The sequence below is a fragment of the Diospyros lotus genome, chromosome 4, assembly GCF_014633365.1.
Source record: "Diospyros lotus cultivar Yz01 chromosome 4, ASM1463336v1, whole genome shotgun sequence".
NCBI lineage: Eukaryota > Viridiplantae > Streptophyta > Magnoliopsida > Ericales > Ebenaceae > Diospyros > Diospyros lotus.
Genome location: NC_068341.1, coordinates 9,657,875 through 9,676,145, shown reverse-complemented (window position 1 = coordinate 9,676,145; position 18,271 = coordinate 9,657,875). Strand labels below are relative to the sequence as shown.

Here is an 18,271-nt window from a genome sequence, read left to right as displayed (position 1 = left end):
TTTATTATTAAAATAAAATAATAAATTTAATTAATAAATTGTTAAGTGATAATTTATATTAAATATTATTATACAAAATATGTGTAATATACTTAATAATATACTATATTTTATATTATATTTTTAAATATAATATAAATATATTATAATTTTAAAATTTTTAAATAAATATATAATTTTATTTTTAAAATTTAAGAATAATTTTTTTTCTTCCTTCTTTTTTTTTTCTTTTTTTTTTAAAATCAAAACATAAAAAATAAATTGTGTTTTTTATTTTTGGATTTAAAAATTGTTTTGAATAAAAACAACCAAAACAACATTTTTGTTGTTTTAAATTTTTTTATAAATTTTTTTCTTGTTTTTGAAAATATATTTTTAAAAATGATAAAGTAAATATATTTTTATTATTTTAAAAAATTAAAAATTAAAAATAATCTGAAAACAGTAAAAAGAACGAAAACTAAATTTTGCATAAACTCAAAATTCAAAAGGATATTCATGTAACTTCTAGGGACTTAAACTGACAACATTTCAAAACAGAAGATCAAGCTTTCATTGGGCTACTATCTCCTTTGTGCAACAGTAAATTGCCCGTTGCCTATATATATAGATAGATGCTCCAACTTAATTTCTGGCTCTCTTCAACAGAAAACGCAATGAAAAAATCCCAAGAGCAAGAGTCTGCCAGAACCAGCCTCTTGAATTAGAAGGATCCACTTTTTTGGCCAGCCGCCATGCGTACATGGCCTCACCAATATGAGCTGCTGTCGATAAAATGAAAACCATTCTCATTGTTGAAATTGACCGGAAGAAGAAGATACCGCAACCTCTCAACAGCGGGACAGGTCCAAAATCGGGCAAGTATGCAGCTGCAAATAGCCAAGCCATCCCAACTATACAAAACAGCCATGCATATATTGTAGGCCCATCAAGGCTTCTCCTTTTCCGCTCCTGCCAGTATGAGATGGTTGCAGCCATGCCCTCCCGAGGACTCACCACAGGGGCATAGCCAAGCTCTTGCTTTGCTTTTAGGAATGAGAAGTAATGAGTTACACCAACCTGTTCACAGAAAGAAATACATACATATGATCCATGCATGGTACGGTGTAACTTCATTAAACTATTAACAGATGTTAGAGAATGTCACAAAGCGCATCCCAAGGTGTGGGCGTTAAGGTGGGATGTATCCTGAAACTCTAAAACAGAGTGAAAACATGATAATGTAAATTCTTCACAAAGAGGTTTACAAGTATGATGGATTCAGAAAAGTCGCTGGTTGCTGATTCTTGAACTTGCAAGCCAATCACTTCTCTGAATCTCAAAAACAGAAATTAATAGTCTGCTTCAGTTTTAAAAGGTTTAAAATGAAGATAGATACTAGGGCCTCATTCTGTTAAAAAGCTTAAACTAAATGGAACTTCACTAATAGAAGACAAAAAGTTAAAACCAAAAAAAAAAAGCCCCAAGGCTCCATAGTATAGGTCCTGTTGCATCTTTTCCAGAGCAAGCTTTATGTGATCAGGGGGTCTCAGTAGAAGAGGCAATATGAGGAATTAACCACATAAAAAAAGATGGTGGACATAGATATAGATGATCTTTCATAATAGACAACGAGGACAAACCTTGATGCGTAGACCTCCCTAACTCACAAATGTCAACTGATGTTCTAATATGGGTTAGTTTTAGAGAAGACTACTATCACATGAGTTATCAAGGCATATATTTAAGTTCAAAAGTCTCTTCTGTTGATTATGGAAAAAGATACAAGTATTTTATGTTATTGGAGACTAGTTAAGTCTTCCGCACTGCAGACACAGAATTATCTGGATAATGACTGCAATTATATTAAAACAAAACCAAGGAATTTTATAAGCGAACCTTGTACACTTCAGCTGGCAGGATCAGTGGTTGTGGAAGCCACCATCTGTTCAACCATGGATATAAGACCATATAGACTACCCAGAATATCTTTCCCACAAGAAGAGCATGGGGGACAGCCAACCACACCTGTGGAAGGTCATAATCTAGCTTCTGGAGTAGTGGTTGGATGAACTCAAAGCTGTTGACAGGAGACCCTGTAAATGGAAGAGAAGTCACCAAGCCCAGTAACAACTGATTGCTCATCAAACAGTTGAGCAGATATTCAATCTTATTGGCTTTCTCTCATTCAAGTTCCTCAAGAACTTGAATTTTAACAGGTCTTAAGAAAATAAGTATCAAGATACTGCCAAGGGAAAAGATTAAGTGTTACCATCTGAAATGAAGTATGCCTGACCACCAGCTATTAGCCGCTTTTCTCTCTGGGGGATGTCATCCAATAGTCCCATGCTGGCCAATATTAAGGCCAGCACAAGGTTATCTACATAAACCCAGTCTGTCTTCACTCGTGCTTCACCAACTCTGAATGGCAGCAGACCCAACTTTGCAAGACTTATAATCCGAGGGAGGTGTCTCTCTTCACCTGGCCCATAGATAGCAGCTGGACGAACTGCACAGGCGTAGAGAGTCCCATTCTTCTTTCTACATAACATAGAAATAACCTTCATAATCCAGTCTTACAAACTGAATGAATTTAGATCATAAAGAAGCAAATTCATGAATAGAGCTAAGGTGCAGGATGCACGGTGCACCTTAGCAAAATGCTATAATAGTAGGATGCACATGGTTGGTAACAGCTTTCTAAGAATTATGTTGCACATGGAAGCCACAGAAACTAGTAAAGTTAAGAGCCTATGGCCACTTCAGAGAGAAAATGATATTATGGACCCTATGGATGGTTGCACAATGGCCTTCTGAGAATTACCATGCACATTAAGCTTGGGGGAAAGGGCAGTGGAAGTAACGATCAAAAATAGTAAAGATGAGAGCAATGGCAGTCTGCAGAGAGAGTGGCACTCTGGACCAGTGGCAGCACGGATTGGCATAGGCTTTTTTTCCCTAAAAAGTTACTAAAAACTGGGAAGACCTAATGCGTAATTTAGAGTATAGGCCTTGTACACAGGTAGTGATGGTGTGATGGTATAGTGTGTGTGTGTGTGTGTGTTGGGGGGTGGGGGTACAAGTTGAAAAATAGAAGGGTTCAGCTGATGACATTAAACAAAACTTGGTGAATATAGAAGGCAAATAGTCTTTTCATTGTCAATGATTTTCTCATTTAACTCTCATAAGGGAGCAACACAGGCACCAACATCTAAATACGAAGGTAGGTTACCACATTCAATTCTACTTACAAGATGGAATATCTTCATCACTTCAATGCTGGACTTTGTTATGCTATTTTTAGATAAAAAGTAATTTTGAAAGTTAAAAACAAATAAAGATGAGATCTTTTCATCTAAACCAATGACCTAATATGAATTTTTATTCAAATTGTTAAGATTTGCACGATGAAAGAGAAGGGAAATCTAACAACTTTCAAGAAAGTCGGATAACTGACTTTTCCAATCAATGGAAGGGTTTGTGAGACTTCTTGATGCAGTGCACCCATATCAGAATCATTTTATGACTTCTTTTTACAGGTTTAAGTTCGCAATTTTATTCAAGGCTTTCCTAATATCATGAGTTGTTTACATTATTTTTAACTTTGTCTGAAGGATGACAACATCATCCCATGTTACTCCCAGTCAGAATGGTCCAAAACCATGTTATGGAGTGTTTAATAACTGTGACATTGGGGAGTAGACACACATCAAACAATATGGCAATTTTTAGGTTTGCAAGAAAATGCCTTGCATGAACACAAAAAATTCTTTTCATCTATAATCCTCCCTGCAAACATAAGGTATTACATACAAGTTTCTAGTAGAAGAACAATTTTTTTGAATAGGTGAAACCAAGACAAAATAATGGCAATGATAACAGTAAAAATTGAAGGACACCAACTACCCAAGACATTAAAGACAGCTGTCTTATGAACTTTGGACAGTAGGATTATTTACTTGAAAGGACGCCCATTGCTCTTTAGAACTAATTGTTCAGCAATTGATTTGCAGCGGCTGTATGGATCAACATGATCATCAAGAGGGAGATAAGGTAAAGTTTCATTGCCATTGACAATGTCCTTCCCTCCAAACACAACATTGTAGGTGCTCACATAAACAAGCCTCTTGATCCCATACTCAACACAAGCTTCCAAGATATGGCAAGTTCCATTTATGTTTACTTCATCAACCCGACCATATTGGAGCATTTCTTTTCCAGACATACCATATGAAGCAAGGTGAAAAACACAATCAGCCCCACGCAATGACCGTTGAACATCTTGTTTGCAGGTGATATCACCTATGAGTACAAGAATCTGGGTAAGCAATTACAACTTACACATTTATCCAAGGCATCCAGTAACAAAGAAAGGCGACTCTTCATGTAAGAGCTAGATAAAGAAGCACAGGAACCCAAATTGGGAAACAAGAAAAAGAAGAGGGGGGAAACAACGGTCATGTCAAGAAGTTTGGCATGTATAAACCAACTAAGATGAAGCTCTCACATGCATAGACAAGAGACAACCATGACATTAGGATTTCTTCAGTTCCAGTAGATTGATAGAAGAAGAGAAACAAATAGAGTGCGAGATACCTATTGCAGTCATGAGTGTCATCAAGTAGAACAAATTGTCCCAACAGTTTTTATGAGCGGAAAGTTGAAAGTTGAATCAATAACATGTGATACAAAGAAAGCAATTAATGCGACTGTGGGATACATATGGGCAAACACCAACAAATTTCTGGAGCAAATAAGTTTATGCAGACAAAATTGTGAATGAAAAATCTATGAAAGGGAATCATAAATTGAATGTGGCTGAAGTTCCCATCCCAAGTGCTGCATTCAGTTGAAAGAAAAAAGGAAAAATAGAAGACAACAGAAACTAACATTTCAATTCATCAATACTGAAAAAGGAACATGAGAGCTAAATAGCCCAATCAGCTCATCTGTACCAAATCCAGATGTTACTATTAGGCTAAATTTAAATGTGATGTTCAAATTTGTAGGAAGGAAAACAATGAAAGCTTCATTAGAAAAATAAAAACAACAACAATAATGACTATAATAATAAATTTCAAGATCCAAAAAAAAAAAAAAATACTCATTTTATAATCCATAGAACTAACTAACTACTGGAACACAGAAGCAGCCACTGGATCTCTCTCAACTGCGAACATATCTTAAATTAATGCAATCACAAAATTCCCCAAAGAAAAAAAGGAATGATAAATTAAAAGGAAAATGGAAGACAAAAGGCAGAACAAGTAAGCATGGATACTGCAATCCAGCAACCAAGTAAAGTAAACACGGGAAATATGCAAGGATAATAGAAAGTTGGATCATTGTACGAATGAGATATACAAACCGTGGATGAATTGGACTCCCTTATGATGGAGGTCAGGGGCGGCAGAAGTAGTAGCCTTTCGAATGTCAAAAGCTCGAACCTGGAGAGCGCCCCTTCTTGCAAGCTCCAGGCACAGTGCAGACCCCACAAACCCTAATCCTCCAGTCACCACGAAGATCTTTCCTTCTATCCCCTCGTTCTCGCTCAAATGCATCTCTCTGTCTCTCTCTCTCTCGCTGTCTTCCTTGTTTCATTCACCGATCGACTCTGAGAAGACCTCTTAATGTTATTATTTAATTGATATTTCATATTTAATAAGATAATAAAAATAAAAAAATATTATATTTAAAATATTTATTAATTAAAATAAGTAAGATAATATTAAAATATTTTTTAAATCAAAATATAAAATGATTGAAAAGTATTTAAATTTTTTAAAATTAAAGATCAAGATAAATTTATTTAGGTAAAAAAAATAAATTTATTTAGGTAAAAAAATAAATAAAAGTCATCGTAATTTTTTTAAAAATTATTAAATAAATTTAATAAATATAATTAAAAATATTTTTTTAATTTATATATTAATTAAAAAACACTATTTAAATACACTCTTAATTAAGTTTCGCAACATATAACACCGATAGTATAAATACAACTAATTCACACGCATTAAGAAATTTATATTAACTTCAATTCAATTGCACTTTCAATATCTTACTGCGCAAATTGAAAATTGATAAATATGATAAAAAAAAAAAGGGGACATCTCAAGCAAGCGTTCTTCATCCCGAAAGGGCAAAGCGAAAGCGAAGCACTGTAACACTGGCATTCACGGCTCAGATTTGACGGTAGAACCGAAAACTCTTTTTAGTTTACGGTTTCCAATTCGTTGTTGACTTGTAGCTGTTCTTCCTTCCTCATTTCGATTCATTTTCTGGCATGGCCTTTTTATCCTTAATTTTCTTTTTTGGTTTTACTACTTAGTTTCTTGAACCTTCCTTTATCGATGATCTTCCCTATGATTCTTGGATTGCTCTTGGTCTTGGTCGCTGAGCGTAACTACAAGTTAGGAATTTCGCGTGCTCGTCGCTGAGTCTGTCCCTGTCATGAATGATTTAGGAACCCTATGCAGTTGAATCCTTCACGCACACAATTTTTTTTTTTTTTTTTTTTTTTCTGACACGAGGGTGAAAATATGACTAATTGAGCGGTTTAATGAGAAGGTGATACAAGACGTGCACAACTGTCTGTAATCCGTTTGATTGTTTGTATGTTGATGTAGACAATGATATAGACGACTCATTTCTGGTGCATTGTGGATTTTTTATTCTACCTCAATTTACAACTTACTGTATAGTGTATCTGGCTTTATAATTGGAGCTGCATGTTGTCAAGGACTGAGGGTGTGTAATCGCGGTTGTTCCTCTCACCTTGCCTGATTCTTTGTACTACTACTTTCATTTGATCATGTCAGTTAACAGAACTTACAAGCTTTTCTCTACATTGTTCAAATTTTGAAGACCTACCTGCCAGGGGTTGACTTCACTCCTTATTTTGGTTCTTATCTTATATCTCATCACCTACATATTGGCCCAAGATTTTTTTGCCCATTTTTTTATTAGGCACGACCAGCTTATCTTGTTAGCACAATTGATGAACTTCTAAGGTTAAAATAGTCAACTTTTTCACAGATAACTGCAAGTCTCCAGTAATTCTGGTCCAGATATCTAGAGAAGGTGAAGCAGATTACATAACATAGTTGCAGCGAGATAATGGAAGGGAATAATTTCGATGGAACTGGCAACTTACTGGTGGAGTTTCAAGGTGAACTGGAGAGAACACAATACTCTGATTCTTCGGAGGTGTCGCTGGTTCCTTGGACAGGCAGTATGGATGGGCCTTTCATGATGCCCCTTTTACCAGTTCCAAATTCCGAACTGTTCAATCCGAAGGCTTTCATTGTCTTGACTGGAACAGCTAGAATGGGGGGAAGTGGACCAGCTGTTGGAGCTGTGGATATTGGCGCGAGCAAATCTGCATATTTTTTCCGAGTTGCCCTCCCTGGGGTCAGGAAGGATCCTGGTGTGTTTCTCTCCCTTGTATTCTGTGTCAGATAATATTAAGTTTCTACAATTTAATCCTCCTTACCGAAATTGTTTGGGCTTCGAAACCGAAATTGTTTCATACTGCATACGTGATAACACAGTAACTGGCTTAGAAAGGTTCTATTAAATCGAGTATGAGAATACATGTTCCCTCTGTCCAATATAAGGAATCCAAAACAGAAGACTATCCTACGTGTCTTGTATCTGCTTGTAGAAATATTTACGTGTGACTTTGTGCTATGTCGCATGGTTTCACCAACCTTAAGCACATTATCCTATGTTTTTGCCTGGAGTGCAGCTGCATGTTTAAGAGATTCCAGTAAAAGGAATTCTCTTGACCCTTCTGCATGCTCACATGCATTCATTTATCTGTTTTGAGTTCTTGGGAATCCAAATTGGAAGCTATATTGATAACCAAATGTAAGTATTTTTTGATGATCGGCTAATTATCTGGATGGTATTTACAGAAGGATAATAGAGAGATATGTCTTGGCTTGTGTCAATTAGTTCTCTATAATTGCTACTTCAAAACTATAAAGCAATGTAGTTTTCATTAAGCACACTTGGTTTCAGATGATTCCCATGGTAAAATAGCAGGGCTGCCGTTATTTTTCAGATCTAGAATATAAATGCACTTATCAAAAAACAAAAAAAGTGCTCAATTTATGGCTTCTGCATTAGGAGTCAATAGAGAACTTCTTTGCGGTGCTTTCATGCTTAGATTTTTCTTTCTTTGTTTGATATGGACATGAACACGAACATTTGTCCTAGCAATTGACAACATTTGGCTGATCTAGAAATTGCAAAATTTATTCTAGCAGGTCAGTTCAGCTGTGAGATTGAACGCGATGGGAAGGTCCATATACGAGGTGTGACATCAACTGGGGAAAGAACTGTTGCGAGACATTCTCGTGTCTATGAAATGAAATTTCAGCAACAATGTCCCCCGGGGCCCTTCACACTTTCTTTCAGGCTGCCGGGACCAGTTGATCCAAGGCTTTTTTCACCCAGCTTCAGATCGGATGGCATTCTTGAAGCTGTTGTCATGAAATACAAATAACATGCCATGTCTGCTTTCACGGTTAATCTTTAGTAGCTCCGAAGGACTGAATCTAACATGGGACCTGTTAGGCTGCCCGTACATAGAATGGAGCATAGGACCCCGGAGGCTAGACTGGTTGGTTTGTGTATGTAAACCCATTTTTGTTTTAGCATAAGGTGCAGAACAGTGTCGAATTCTCTCTCTCTCTATCCTTCTCCTCCTGCCTCTATCCATATAAATTAAAAAGAAGTTTGAGCTAAGTGAGGCACTGTGGTTTTACAATAACGACAAATTGAAAAGAAAAAACCCGGCCTTTTTCATGTTAATGGGGAATGAAGATTAAGCAATTATTTAATTTTGGGGTGTTAAAATGTTAATACAGATCAGTAAAAATGAAGGCACGCGAGTGACGTGTATCAACAAATTATTGGACTAGTCAGGCTAGATCAAAAAACGAACAGAGAAAACATTTGTACATGGGAATACTTAGAAGGGTATATCATACTCATCTTCACGATACGAGTCTCACTCAGTCCAAACTCCATGCCTAAAACCAATAATAAAGAGGATGTTAGTTTCTTCCAGTGATAGATGTATAGAATTTTGATAAAGAATCTCATGCCTTATTTAGTTCATATTCTGAAAAAAAAATCTAAAATTTCTCAACGGGAAAGAGCTGCATTTATTTATATGCACATAAGGACATTTTCTTTTCCTTTCTTTTCTTCCATGAATCCTATTACTAAGATTTTAAAATTCTACATGGAAGTGAATTCTCTTCCACCATGTACGGGTGCGTAGGGCAGTGTGTGGGGTCTGTTAAGGTGAGAGATTTCACCATTTACGCCCAAGGATTTGTGAAAGGAAAGAGAATCAATATCCTTATATGCATGTGAAAATGCATGAACATGGGTTGTTATTTCTTTCCAGCTAAAAAATTTTAGTTTCAAGCAAAGGATTAATATTAATTGGATTTGAACTCTAACCCGTATCTTGCCCTCGGATGAACCCGCGAAAAGCATGTCTCCATCTGCATCTGTTGTCAAGGATGTGATCTTCGCATTTCCTCCACCGCCCATTTTGATGGAAGAAAATTTGCTGATTCTTTCCTTCAACCAGACCTCAGTGATCCCACATTTTGTGGATGTAAATATGAGGTCATTACTTGCGGCTATCTGGTGAATGTCAAATCCAGTTGTGAACGAGCCTATCACAGCCTTGGAGGATAGAGAGAAAACCTTTCGTATGCAAAGTTGTCACAAGAAGAAACAAACATAAATTATCAGTCCTAATTGCTTCTTCTTCTTCTTCTTCTTTTAAACAAAAATGATAGCAGCAATGACACTTTAATACCTTCCCTGCTGTGCCATCAACTGAAGAACCCCCGGCAAGGAGAAGACCACTGTGAATATGCAGAGAATGTATGGTTTGCTTCCCTAATAATTTTCTCGTACCAGTATAGAATGTACTAGACACGTATTTGCAAAGATCGACTTCCTGCCATTTTTGGGGGCTAAATCAGTATAAATGAGAATGTCTTATTCTTTCACTAGAACTACTATGGACTTCCTGCCATTGTTTAAGAGTAAGGTCAAAAATACCAAATGCAGAGAAGTTTAGCGTACAGAATATTAACCTGGATACTGTAACCGGTGCAACCACAGTAGAGCTTGCTGTCAGTCATTGCAAGACACTTGACAGATTTGTTGAAGTTTATATGCTTTGGAACACCAGTCCAATTATAGATCTGAACAACAAATTCATCTATGAATTAATCCTTCACAAATCACTTGTCAAGTGCTGAAAGAGTTTAGGCGGCTTACTTTAACTCCCGTTCCTTGGGAGGAGAAGCATGCAATGTTGGTACTTGCTGTCAACTCATGGACTGGCTCTTTCACATCGTGAACCTGAAGGCAGTGAATTTCTTCGTGTTTGATTGCCCACACCTGCAGATCAAACATTAAGAAAGAAAAGATAATAAGTAAACAATGCTTGCTTGCTTGCTTGTGCAATTCCTCTCTTGTATTTATTTATCATGTGTAGAATTAATTACATGGGCAGAATTCTCAAAGGACTTGATAATGTCAGAGCCTCCAAAATAATTAAACATGAGCAGGCTAGAATGCAGCTTCCAATCCCAAGTTTCAAGATTTAGCAGATTGATTTTGAATGGAGAGAACTTTTGGTAGAATAAACTTTAATAAGTACACAATTTCCTTACTAGTTACTACCACAAGAAATGACTTGAATATCTGATATTACTGAAGAAGAATAACAAGGATCAATTTGTATGTTACAACAACATCTCAAGCCTTATTTGCCAATTACCATCATCAACTTCAAAAACCTATTTCTAATTACTGTGCAGTCTGTCTTGTGAGACCCAATTAACTAAAAAAGAAAAAGAAAAAAGAGAACACAGTCAAAACTAGAAACGAAGGCTTCTGCTGTTTCCTTTTTACTATGTTCTGCATCTCCTTTAAGAAATTTTCTTTTTCATTTGACATGAAAGAAAAAGATATTTGAAAATGTAAGAAGATTTACCCTAATTGTTTTGTCTAAGGAACCACTATACAGTTTGTCAAGTGAAGCTGGAGCGTAAAGGCATGTGACAGCTTTCGTGTGTTCACGAACTTCCTGAATCAACCGCGGAACCCTCTTACCAGCATTCCACACCTAAATTTGAGTAAAAATGACGGCCAGTTGGGCAATTAGTCAGCATCTCCAAGGTTTCCAAATCATTGAAAGAGTTTCAAATACATGAAGGAAATTAATGCCAAGGAAGACTCCACTCAAGCATGTTTGGCATCAAGCAGAAATAGATGTTCTTCATGCATTTGTGTTTGGATGTTGATTGTTCTGTGTGTGTGGGTGTGGGAAAGGGACGGGGGGCTTGGATTGAACAAAGAATCATCATCCATGTAACTCTTTTTATATGTCTATACCTTTATAGTTCCATCAGAATGGCCGCTAATCAGACAGCCCTTTAGATGAAGCAGAGACAGAACCTCGCCATTAGTGCCTGAATCTAATTCCCCAGCTTCAGCACAGTACCACAGCTCTGTCTGAAATACAGAACATTAGGAGTACATCTTCATTTGTTGGATTTTTATTGGTCAAAACTAAGTGTTATGCAAGGCCACCAACTCACCGCATTGAGAGAAGGCAGGTTTAGCAATGCTTTCAGTATATCATTGACCATCTTGGAACTTTTCTTTAGCTTTCTCAAGGTTTTGTACACACATGTGGCATATGCTCCAAGTTGATTTAATGCACCTTAGAGAAATAACAGTCTGGCTTACTAATTATAAAAAATGTCCGGTAAAAGATAAGTTCCTTTTTTATCTCTCTTACGTAATTTACCTGGATCAGTAATGAAGTTTTTCAAAGAAATGCTAGCAAGTATCTTCTCATCTAGGTTTTTTGATGATTGCAGCACATTTATGAACTGGTCAAGCAATGACTTCCAAGCAACATCTCTTATACCGGTATCAGGAAGACTGTAAAGCATGTGTGTGAGCCATGTAGCAACAATAAGGCAAGATTTTGCCACCTCTATGGAATTACTCTTGAAACATTCTTCCAAAGCCTTAAAAATAACACCCTTTTCATGGTTGCAAAGCACAAAAGCTACGCTTTTCTCCCAAGAACTTGCAGCTTTATCTTCCTCTTCCTAAACATAAACATTATAAGATTGAATTATTTATCAAAAAAAAGAAGATTGTGCAACATAAACTTCAAAGAATTTGATGGAAGCATATAAAAGATGCATAAAGCCATACAGGTGGCTCTGTTAATTCAAGTTCGTGTGTTCTAAATCTATCTGTCTTCATCAAAGCATTATATTGTTGATCAAATCCTGCAATTTTTAGTAGCCATGCTTCAGTGCAGGGCTTGCCCGATGGACTATGATGTCCAGAGAGACATAATAGGGAATCAAGAGCCATAATTTGAGAATTGGTAAAGTCCTTTTTGCAAAGTGCTTCTGTTAGTGCTTCTATTGCTTCTTCTCTGTACATGCTCATCTTTCGAGGCTCAACCTGCAAAACCAAAACCATAGAAACTTTGGTTGGTGGAGGTAATGATGTATAGAAAAATTTTTCACATCTAATTGGTCTGGCCGTCAAGAATAAATAGCACAAACCAGGAGATCAAGCTGAAGAAGAAGAGTAGCAACAGCAGGTTGCTGCTCCATGGGAGCCATCTGTAGATAGACAAGCAGGGTGTGCATAGTACTAAATGCTCCTTCATCCTTAATGATCTTCAAAATCTGGTTGCAAAATGTTCTCCTGATAACCACAAAGTAAACTTCTCAATGTTGTATCTCAGGGAGCATACTTGGAAATTGTGAGGCAAACATACAGCACAGAATAAGCATGTTTTCACATGTATGCAACCTTGATTCACAAAAAAGCGGAAAAAAAAAAAGAAAGTCTCAATAAGATATCTGTGAAGGATATATGTCTAGAGAAATATTTCTAATATAAGTCTTTGATGTTCTTAGTGGTGGTGTGCAGTACCATGAAAGCAGTAGGGTGAACTAGAATAGTGTTGGTTAGAGAAGCCAATATTGATGGCTGGGTTGGTGGAACCAATACAAAAAAGACAATGTTTTTTACGGTTTTTTTATAAAAGAAAAGCACTAGAAATAATTGAGCCAGTGGTGGCAATCAGAATATTGGAAGCTAGCAATTATGGTGTCAGGGGGGATTGACAAGGTTACCCAACTTTGCCTCAGGCAGGCCATGCTGGCCATTGGGGTGGGGGGGTTGTAAATAACTGAACCAATAGAAAAAGAGTACAGAAGTGACAAGCTGGAACGTCAATGGGTAATTTCAGCCGAAGTATCTCACTTGTCAAACTGAACATGGATTTTTACACCCAAAAAAAAAGAGAAATAAAATGGGATTTGCAAAGTTCATTCAAGAAAAATAATTTACCTGTTTGACTGAACTAATTCGGAGAGGAAATCTATACAAATGCCTTTAACACTATCACTTCCAGCATAAAATAATTCAAGAACAGGAGAAAACTCAATTCTGCTTGCAATCAAGGTCTTGCAACCACTATCAGCATGAATACAGCCCAATAAAATGGATACAATAGGTTGCCTTGCTTCAACCCGATCCAGGCACTTCATTAGGGCTGGAATCCCGTTTGCAGATATAAAACTAATAGCATTTAGACACCTGCTCTTTTCATCCCCGCCCATCAACAACTGCTCAAGCATTTCAATAGCAGCATCCTCGGGCTCCATCACTAAGAGAATATCATCTAGCTCTTCATTTCTGGCCTGAATAAGATGGACAAACGAGGGTATAAGATCATGAGCTGAAAGCTGAGAGAAGGCTGGCTTCAACAGGTATATAAGGACAGCAGCCTCAGCTAAACCATTTTTCAGCAGAGCAGCCAGGCAATCGAAATCCGAATCTACACTGGTAAGAATTTCACCAACCCTATCATCTGAAAATATCAGTCCAGAGAGGATATAAACTGAAGTTCTAAGAACATCTCTGTCCATGGAAGCTGTCAGTAACTCCATAAACCCATTTACTATTGTTGGTTTAGATAAATAAGAATGAAGACCCGGATCAGCTTTTGAGTCCTTCCATACCTTGGCAATCTTTAACACAGCTGCTTCACATTCTTGCAAGTCTTCTGAAGTACAGAGACAAGTAATGTACGGTTTTAACCCATTGATTATTGTTTCAAGTGCAGCTTGAGATATAACACTGGTTGGTGATGTTGACACTGAAGTTCGCACGAATCTGCTAGTCCTATTGTTAATGTTTTCATTCCTGCTCCTATGATTGGAAGGACCAAATACCCTACATGGAGATTCTGAGAGAAATTCTTTTGAAGAGGGTGTGCTAAGGGAACTTCTTGGTGTTTCAGCATATGAATGTTCCTGGGCAAGGTCAGGATCTTGTTCTTTCCAGGAGGTGATTAACCTCTTTAAAACATAGTTTGTTTTTGGCAGAGTATTTGCACAGATAGGCTGCCGGGTGATGGGGCATGTCGTATTTCCTCTTTTCATCCATTCTTGAATTGCTTTTCTTTCGTATGTCTGGCCTGTTTCAAGAGTAACTGGGTCACAGAAAATCTGGCTGGTGATGGGGCAGACAAAGTCTTTTGGTGGTCTTATCAGAGGAGTCAACTTCTCAGACAATGGCAGGGAAATGGAACTCTGATTTCCTTCATCGCTTTCATTGAGAGAGCTGCAATAACCAAAAAACTTGGTTAAAATGGTCACCCTAAAAGAAATTTTCTAGCTAATTGGTAAAATGACAGCAGTTACCATATGAGAACTTTGTTAGGTAATTATTAGTTGACCATTCGTGTTACAAGTCCAAGGAAGGGTATAATGGAATTCAACAAAATCACACTTACCTGATTGCTAAGACTTGGCTTTTCATATATCCGTAACTCCTGTTCCGTGCATGACCAACATTTTTTCTGCTCCTTTTATGCAGTTCCTGAATTTTTCAAGCTCCTTTTTCAATTGAAAGCCCCAAAATTCAAGTTTAATTATCAAATTGAACAGTTTCAACAAGTTATACTGCATAAGTAAATTTAGGTTTGAACTATACCGTTATTTCCCCATCCAAATCAACTGAGCTACCACTGGAATTGTTGCACAGACTTGGAGACACAGGCAGAGAAGATGAAATAGTGTGGTCAACAACATAGCTGGGGAGCAGGCTCAACTCAGAACTGGATTCCCTTTTGCAATGCATGTCTGGTTTTGGAGATGAAAGCTTTGAGGAAGAAGTTTTAGGGGTATCCATAGGGGATGCTATTTTAGGAGAATGCATTTGATCATTCATTTTTCTTGCCTGCAAGTTTGGCACATGTTCCTCATAGTTGTTCAATCTAAAGCTTCTAAGAGATAATAGTTTAGGAGCTTCATTTTGGGAATCTCTGTGTGCATGTGCATCAGGTTCATTGTCAGGAACATCTTCATCTTCAATTTCATCTTCATCTTCCTCAGGAATGCCCTCCTAACGAACGAGAATGGAATTCTAAGTAAGCAAGAAGGGTGTGCAGGAAAAAACTCAAAGACATCCAACAGCAATATAATAACAGAAATGGAGTTTCTACAGATTTATTAATCATACTTGCAGATCCCATGTAGGAGACTCTTCCAGTTTCTCCGGGGAGGAGGCTATATTCAATCTGATTGGATTCAAATGAAGAAAGATCAGACATATTTCAGAATGCTCAACCAATATAAACTGAAATCACTCAAGGAACAAAGCAAAACAACCAATTTAACGAATTACTCTATTTGTTATTTTCAGAAGATAAGGGACGAAGCAAAAGAGACCTGGAAGCTTCTCTGGCATTTTCTCTAGATCTGAGAATTGGAGAAAACCCAGCACTTTTAGGAAGGATGGGACCGAATTTTACATAATCAGGAATTGACCAGTTCACCTCACGCAAAGGAGTCATAGGTGGCTCTACAATTGGCACCATTGGAATAACCTTCCTCTTCGTGGTAGAATCCATGTTCAGGCAGTCCTTAAAATATTTTGCGAAAAGCCTTGTATTCTCATCCAGCGATTGGCCATAAAGCTGCTCCAGTTTCTTCACTTTCTCTGCCTGATCTGGCCGCATAGAAAATATCAAAGATTCATTGAAGTACTGATCGAAATCCATAGTGAAGGACAAATCAGAAGAATCAGGAATCACATCCATGAGAAGCCTGTGTCTCTCCTCTGCATACCACCCAACAATTGAAGTCATGTGTGGAAGAAACAGAATTTTCCATAGCTCAGGAGCAAAATCAATTCGGGAGAAAAAAGGATCAACTGTAAACATCTCGAGGACATGAAGAACTGCATTCTGGAGATTGTTCCGCAATTTCCACAGATATGAAAGATTGAGATGAGCCCAAGCAGAAAGATAGAAGTTGGGAACTCCAGCCGTTTCCTGGCTTGCATTCAACATTGCACATACTTGCAGCATCTTCTCGGCATAATCCAGTCGTGCAAGCTTGGTTTCCGTATTGGATGTGTTGATTGCTTCTTCAAGGGCCTCAATCCCCCAGTCCAGATTTGCCAATACTGCTTGATCAGAGTATCGGACTTCTGTGACCTTGTCAGAGCTTCCATCTTCAGCTGCCAATCTCTCCGCACATTGTTCTTTTTGTTGAGTTCTTTGTTCCCTATCAATTAACCGATCTTGGATGAAACTTCCGATTCTGGTCGTCAATAATCTAACTATGTCCTTCTGCTCCATTGCAAACCTAGAGTTTCCAGCCTTGTTTCAGAATGCTTAGCTTTGACATGGGGATTTAAACTAGACAAAAATTTCTGGTATTATGTCGGTCCGTAGCTCTTTGTTTCAGTTATGGAAATTGAATTATACAGTTCAAACATGAAAAGTAAGTAAATGAAGCACAACTAGTGGATCAGTATCATCTTTCTGAATTCAGAGAAAGTTAATTAGCAAAGGACCATACCATGCATAACGGTTCGAGTTCGAGTGACATGAAAAGAAACAAAAAATACTCGCAAATAAATGTAAAAGTAAAACCAACTGTTGAGAGAAGAAACAGATAAAGTACATACATCAGTCGAGAGAGAAGAAGAGAGCATTCATCTTCACCTCAACGTCCCCGAGAAAATATTTTTGAAGAACTCTACTCTGTACTTGACCTAGTCACAGGTTCTTGTTCCGCGAAGGACAAAGAAACATAGAGTCATAGACACTATCAATCTCGCGATTTCGAGAATCCTCCTTTGTTAACACTTCACATCACTTTTCGTCTGCAATTTCAGAGAGAGAAAGAGAGCCGGCATTTAGATGGAAACAGCAGCCGGCTTTGGCTGTTGGTTTGTAATCGATCAGATTAACGAAGCAAACAGTGGACCGATTTTATAATATTGCAGTGTGATTTTATATGTATAAATACTTACATCTACAATATGGAGTTGAATACAATTGATTGATAGATGACGTTAGGGCGTTGCGCGGTTGGCCGAAGTTACGGATTTGAATAGCATCTGATTGACATATAATGCTCTGAATTTGCAAAACGATTCAACGCATTCTGCCATTAGTTAATTTTATATTCTATGTTAATAATAGTGTTATTGATTCTCTTATTTCAATCTCAAAATGTGACATTTTTAAACCTTACTGCCACTAAGCTTCCAGCTTTAAATGGTTACAAAATTACTTCTATCGTAACATATAGTTTGACTGAGTTTGGATCGTCCAACTGCTTCCTTTTGGCGGGAATGGCGCGGGTGTTGTCCAGCCCAACTCTTCTTTCTACTACTTTGGGCCCAATGGCAACTCTTCTTTCCTTATGTTTCATTGTGTAAGTAGAGATATTGTTACGTTGCGCCAGAAGGAAGGCAGGAGGGACGATGATATTAAGGGTTATTCAAATGATTCTTTACTTATGAAAGTTGGGTTGAATTGCAGTGAGGCATAAGGAACACCCAAAGTAGTATTCCCCCCTCAATCAATTTGGAATATTTGTTGCCTTAATATCATAACATATGTAGTGTTTTTTTTTTTCTAATATTTTGGGTGTCTTAAGAAAATAAGGGATTGAGTTAACATCTTAATTGTAATATTAATAGGCAAACAAAAGTCAAATTAGATTACTATTCAGAATTTTGTATATTTATATATGTAACACCATGGGACAGGGTTAGGATTTAGAATTCAAATCAAACCAGTTCGATTTAAAAAAAAAAGGGAGTGGTTAAGATGAGGAGAAAGATAATAATATTAATATCAATAATATTAATATAGAGGAGGAGGGGAAAGAGGCAAAGTAGT

The 18,271-nt window shown here is 37.2% G+C and overlaps 3 protein-coding genes across 5 annotated transcripts; 1 reads left to right on the top strand and 2 right to left on the bottom strand.

Annotated features, from left to right (window-relative positions):
- Positions 1-445: 445 nt before the first annotated feature.
- On the bottom strand, positions 446-5,592 carry LOC127800806 (uncharacterized). Its single transcript, XM_052335634.1, has 5 exons — positions 5,348-5,592; positions 3,939-4,281; positions 2,252-2,520; positions 1,879-2,075; positions 446-1,059 (listed from the first exon to the last, which is right to left on the bottom strand). The coding sequence occupies exons 1-5, from the start codon at positions 5,538-5,540 to the stop codon at positions 625-627; spliced, it is 1,437 nt and encodes a 478-aa protein (XP_052191594.1). The 5' UTR covers positions 5,541-5,592; the 3' UTR covers positions 446-624.
- A 444-nt stretch (positions 5,593-6,036) lies between these two features.
- Positions 6,037-8,677, top strand: LOC127800630 (increased DNA methylation 3-like). 2 transcript variants are annotated; one of them, XM_052335349.1, is made up of 3 exons: positions 6,037-6,174; positions 7,018-7,408; positions 8,253-8,677. In XM_052335349.1, the coding sequence occupies exons 2-3, from the start codon at positions 7,099-7,101 to the stop codon at positions 8,489-8,491; spliced, it is 549 nt and encodes a 182-aa protein (XP_052191309.1). In that variant the 5' UTR covers positions 6,037-6,174; positions 7,018-7,098; the 3' UTR covers positions 8,492-8,677. The 2 variants fall into 2 exon arrangements, with proteins under 2 accessions (XP_052191309.1, XP_052191308.1); XM_052335348.1 differs by having other exon boundaries at positions 8,250-8,677.
- Positions 8,678-8,778: 101 nt separating this feature from the next.
- On the bottom strand, positions 8,779-17,328 carry LOC127800629 (putative E3 ubiquitin-protein ligase LIN-1). Of its 2 annotated transcripts, XM_052335346.1 has the most exons (17): positions 17,047-17,327; positions 15,801-16,721; positions 15,592-15,649; positions 15,064-15,474; positions 14,864-14,949; positions 13,414-14,691; positions 12,618-12,762; positions 12,256-12,513; positions 11,837-12,146; positions 11,625-11,749; positions 11,419-11,538; positions 11,018-11,149; positions 10,297-10,419; positions 10,110-10,220; positions 9,827-9,970; positions 9,460-9,711; positions 8,779-9,020 (listed from the first exon to the last, which is right to left on the bottom strand). In XM_052335346.1, coding segments are annotated over exons 1-17 (4,494 nt in total). In that variant the 5' UTR covers positions 17,049-17,327; the 3' UTR covers positions 8,779-9,002. The 2 variants fall into 2 exon arrangements, with proteins under 2 accessions (XP_052191306.1, XP_052191307.1); XM_052335347.1 differs by lacking the exon at positions 11,018-11,149 and having other exon boundaries at positions 17,047-17,328.
- Positions 17,329-18,271: the final 943 nt, after the last annotated feature.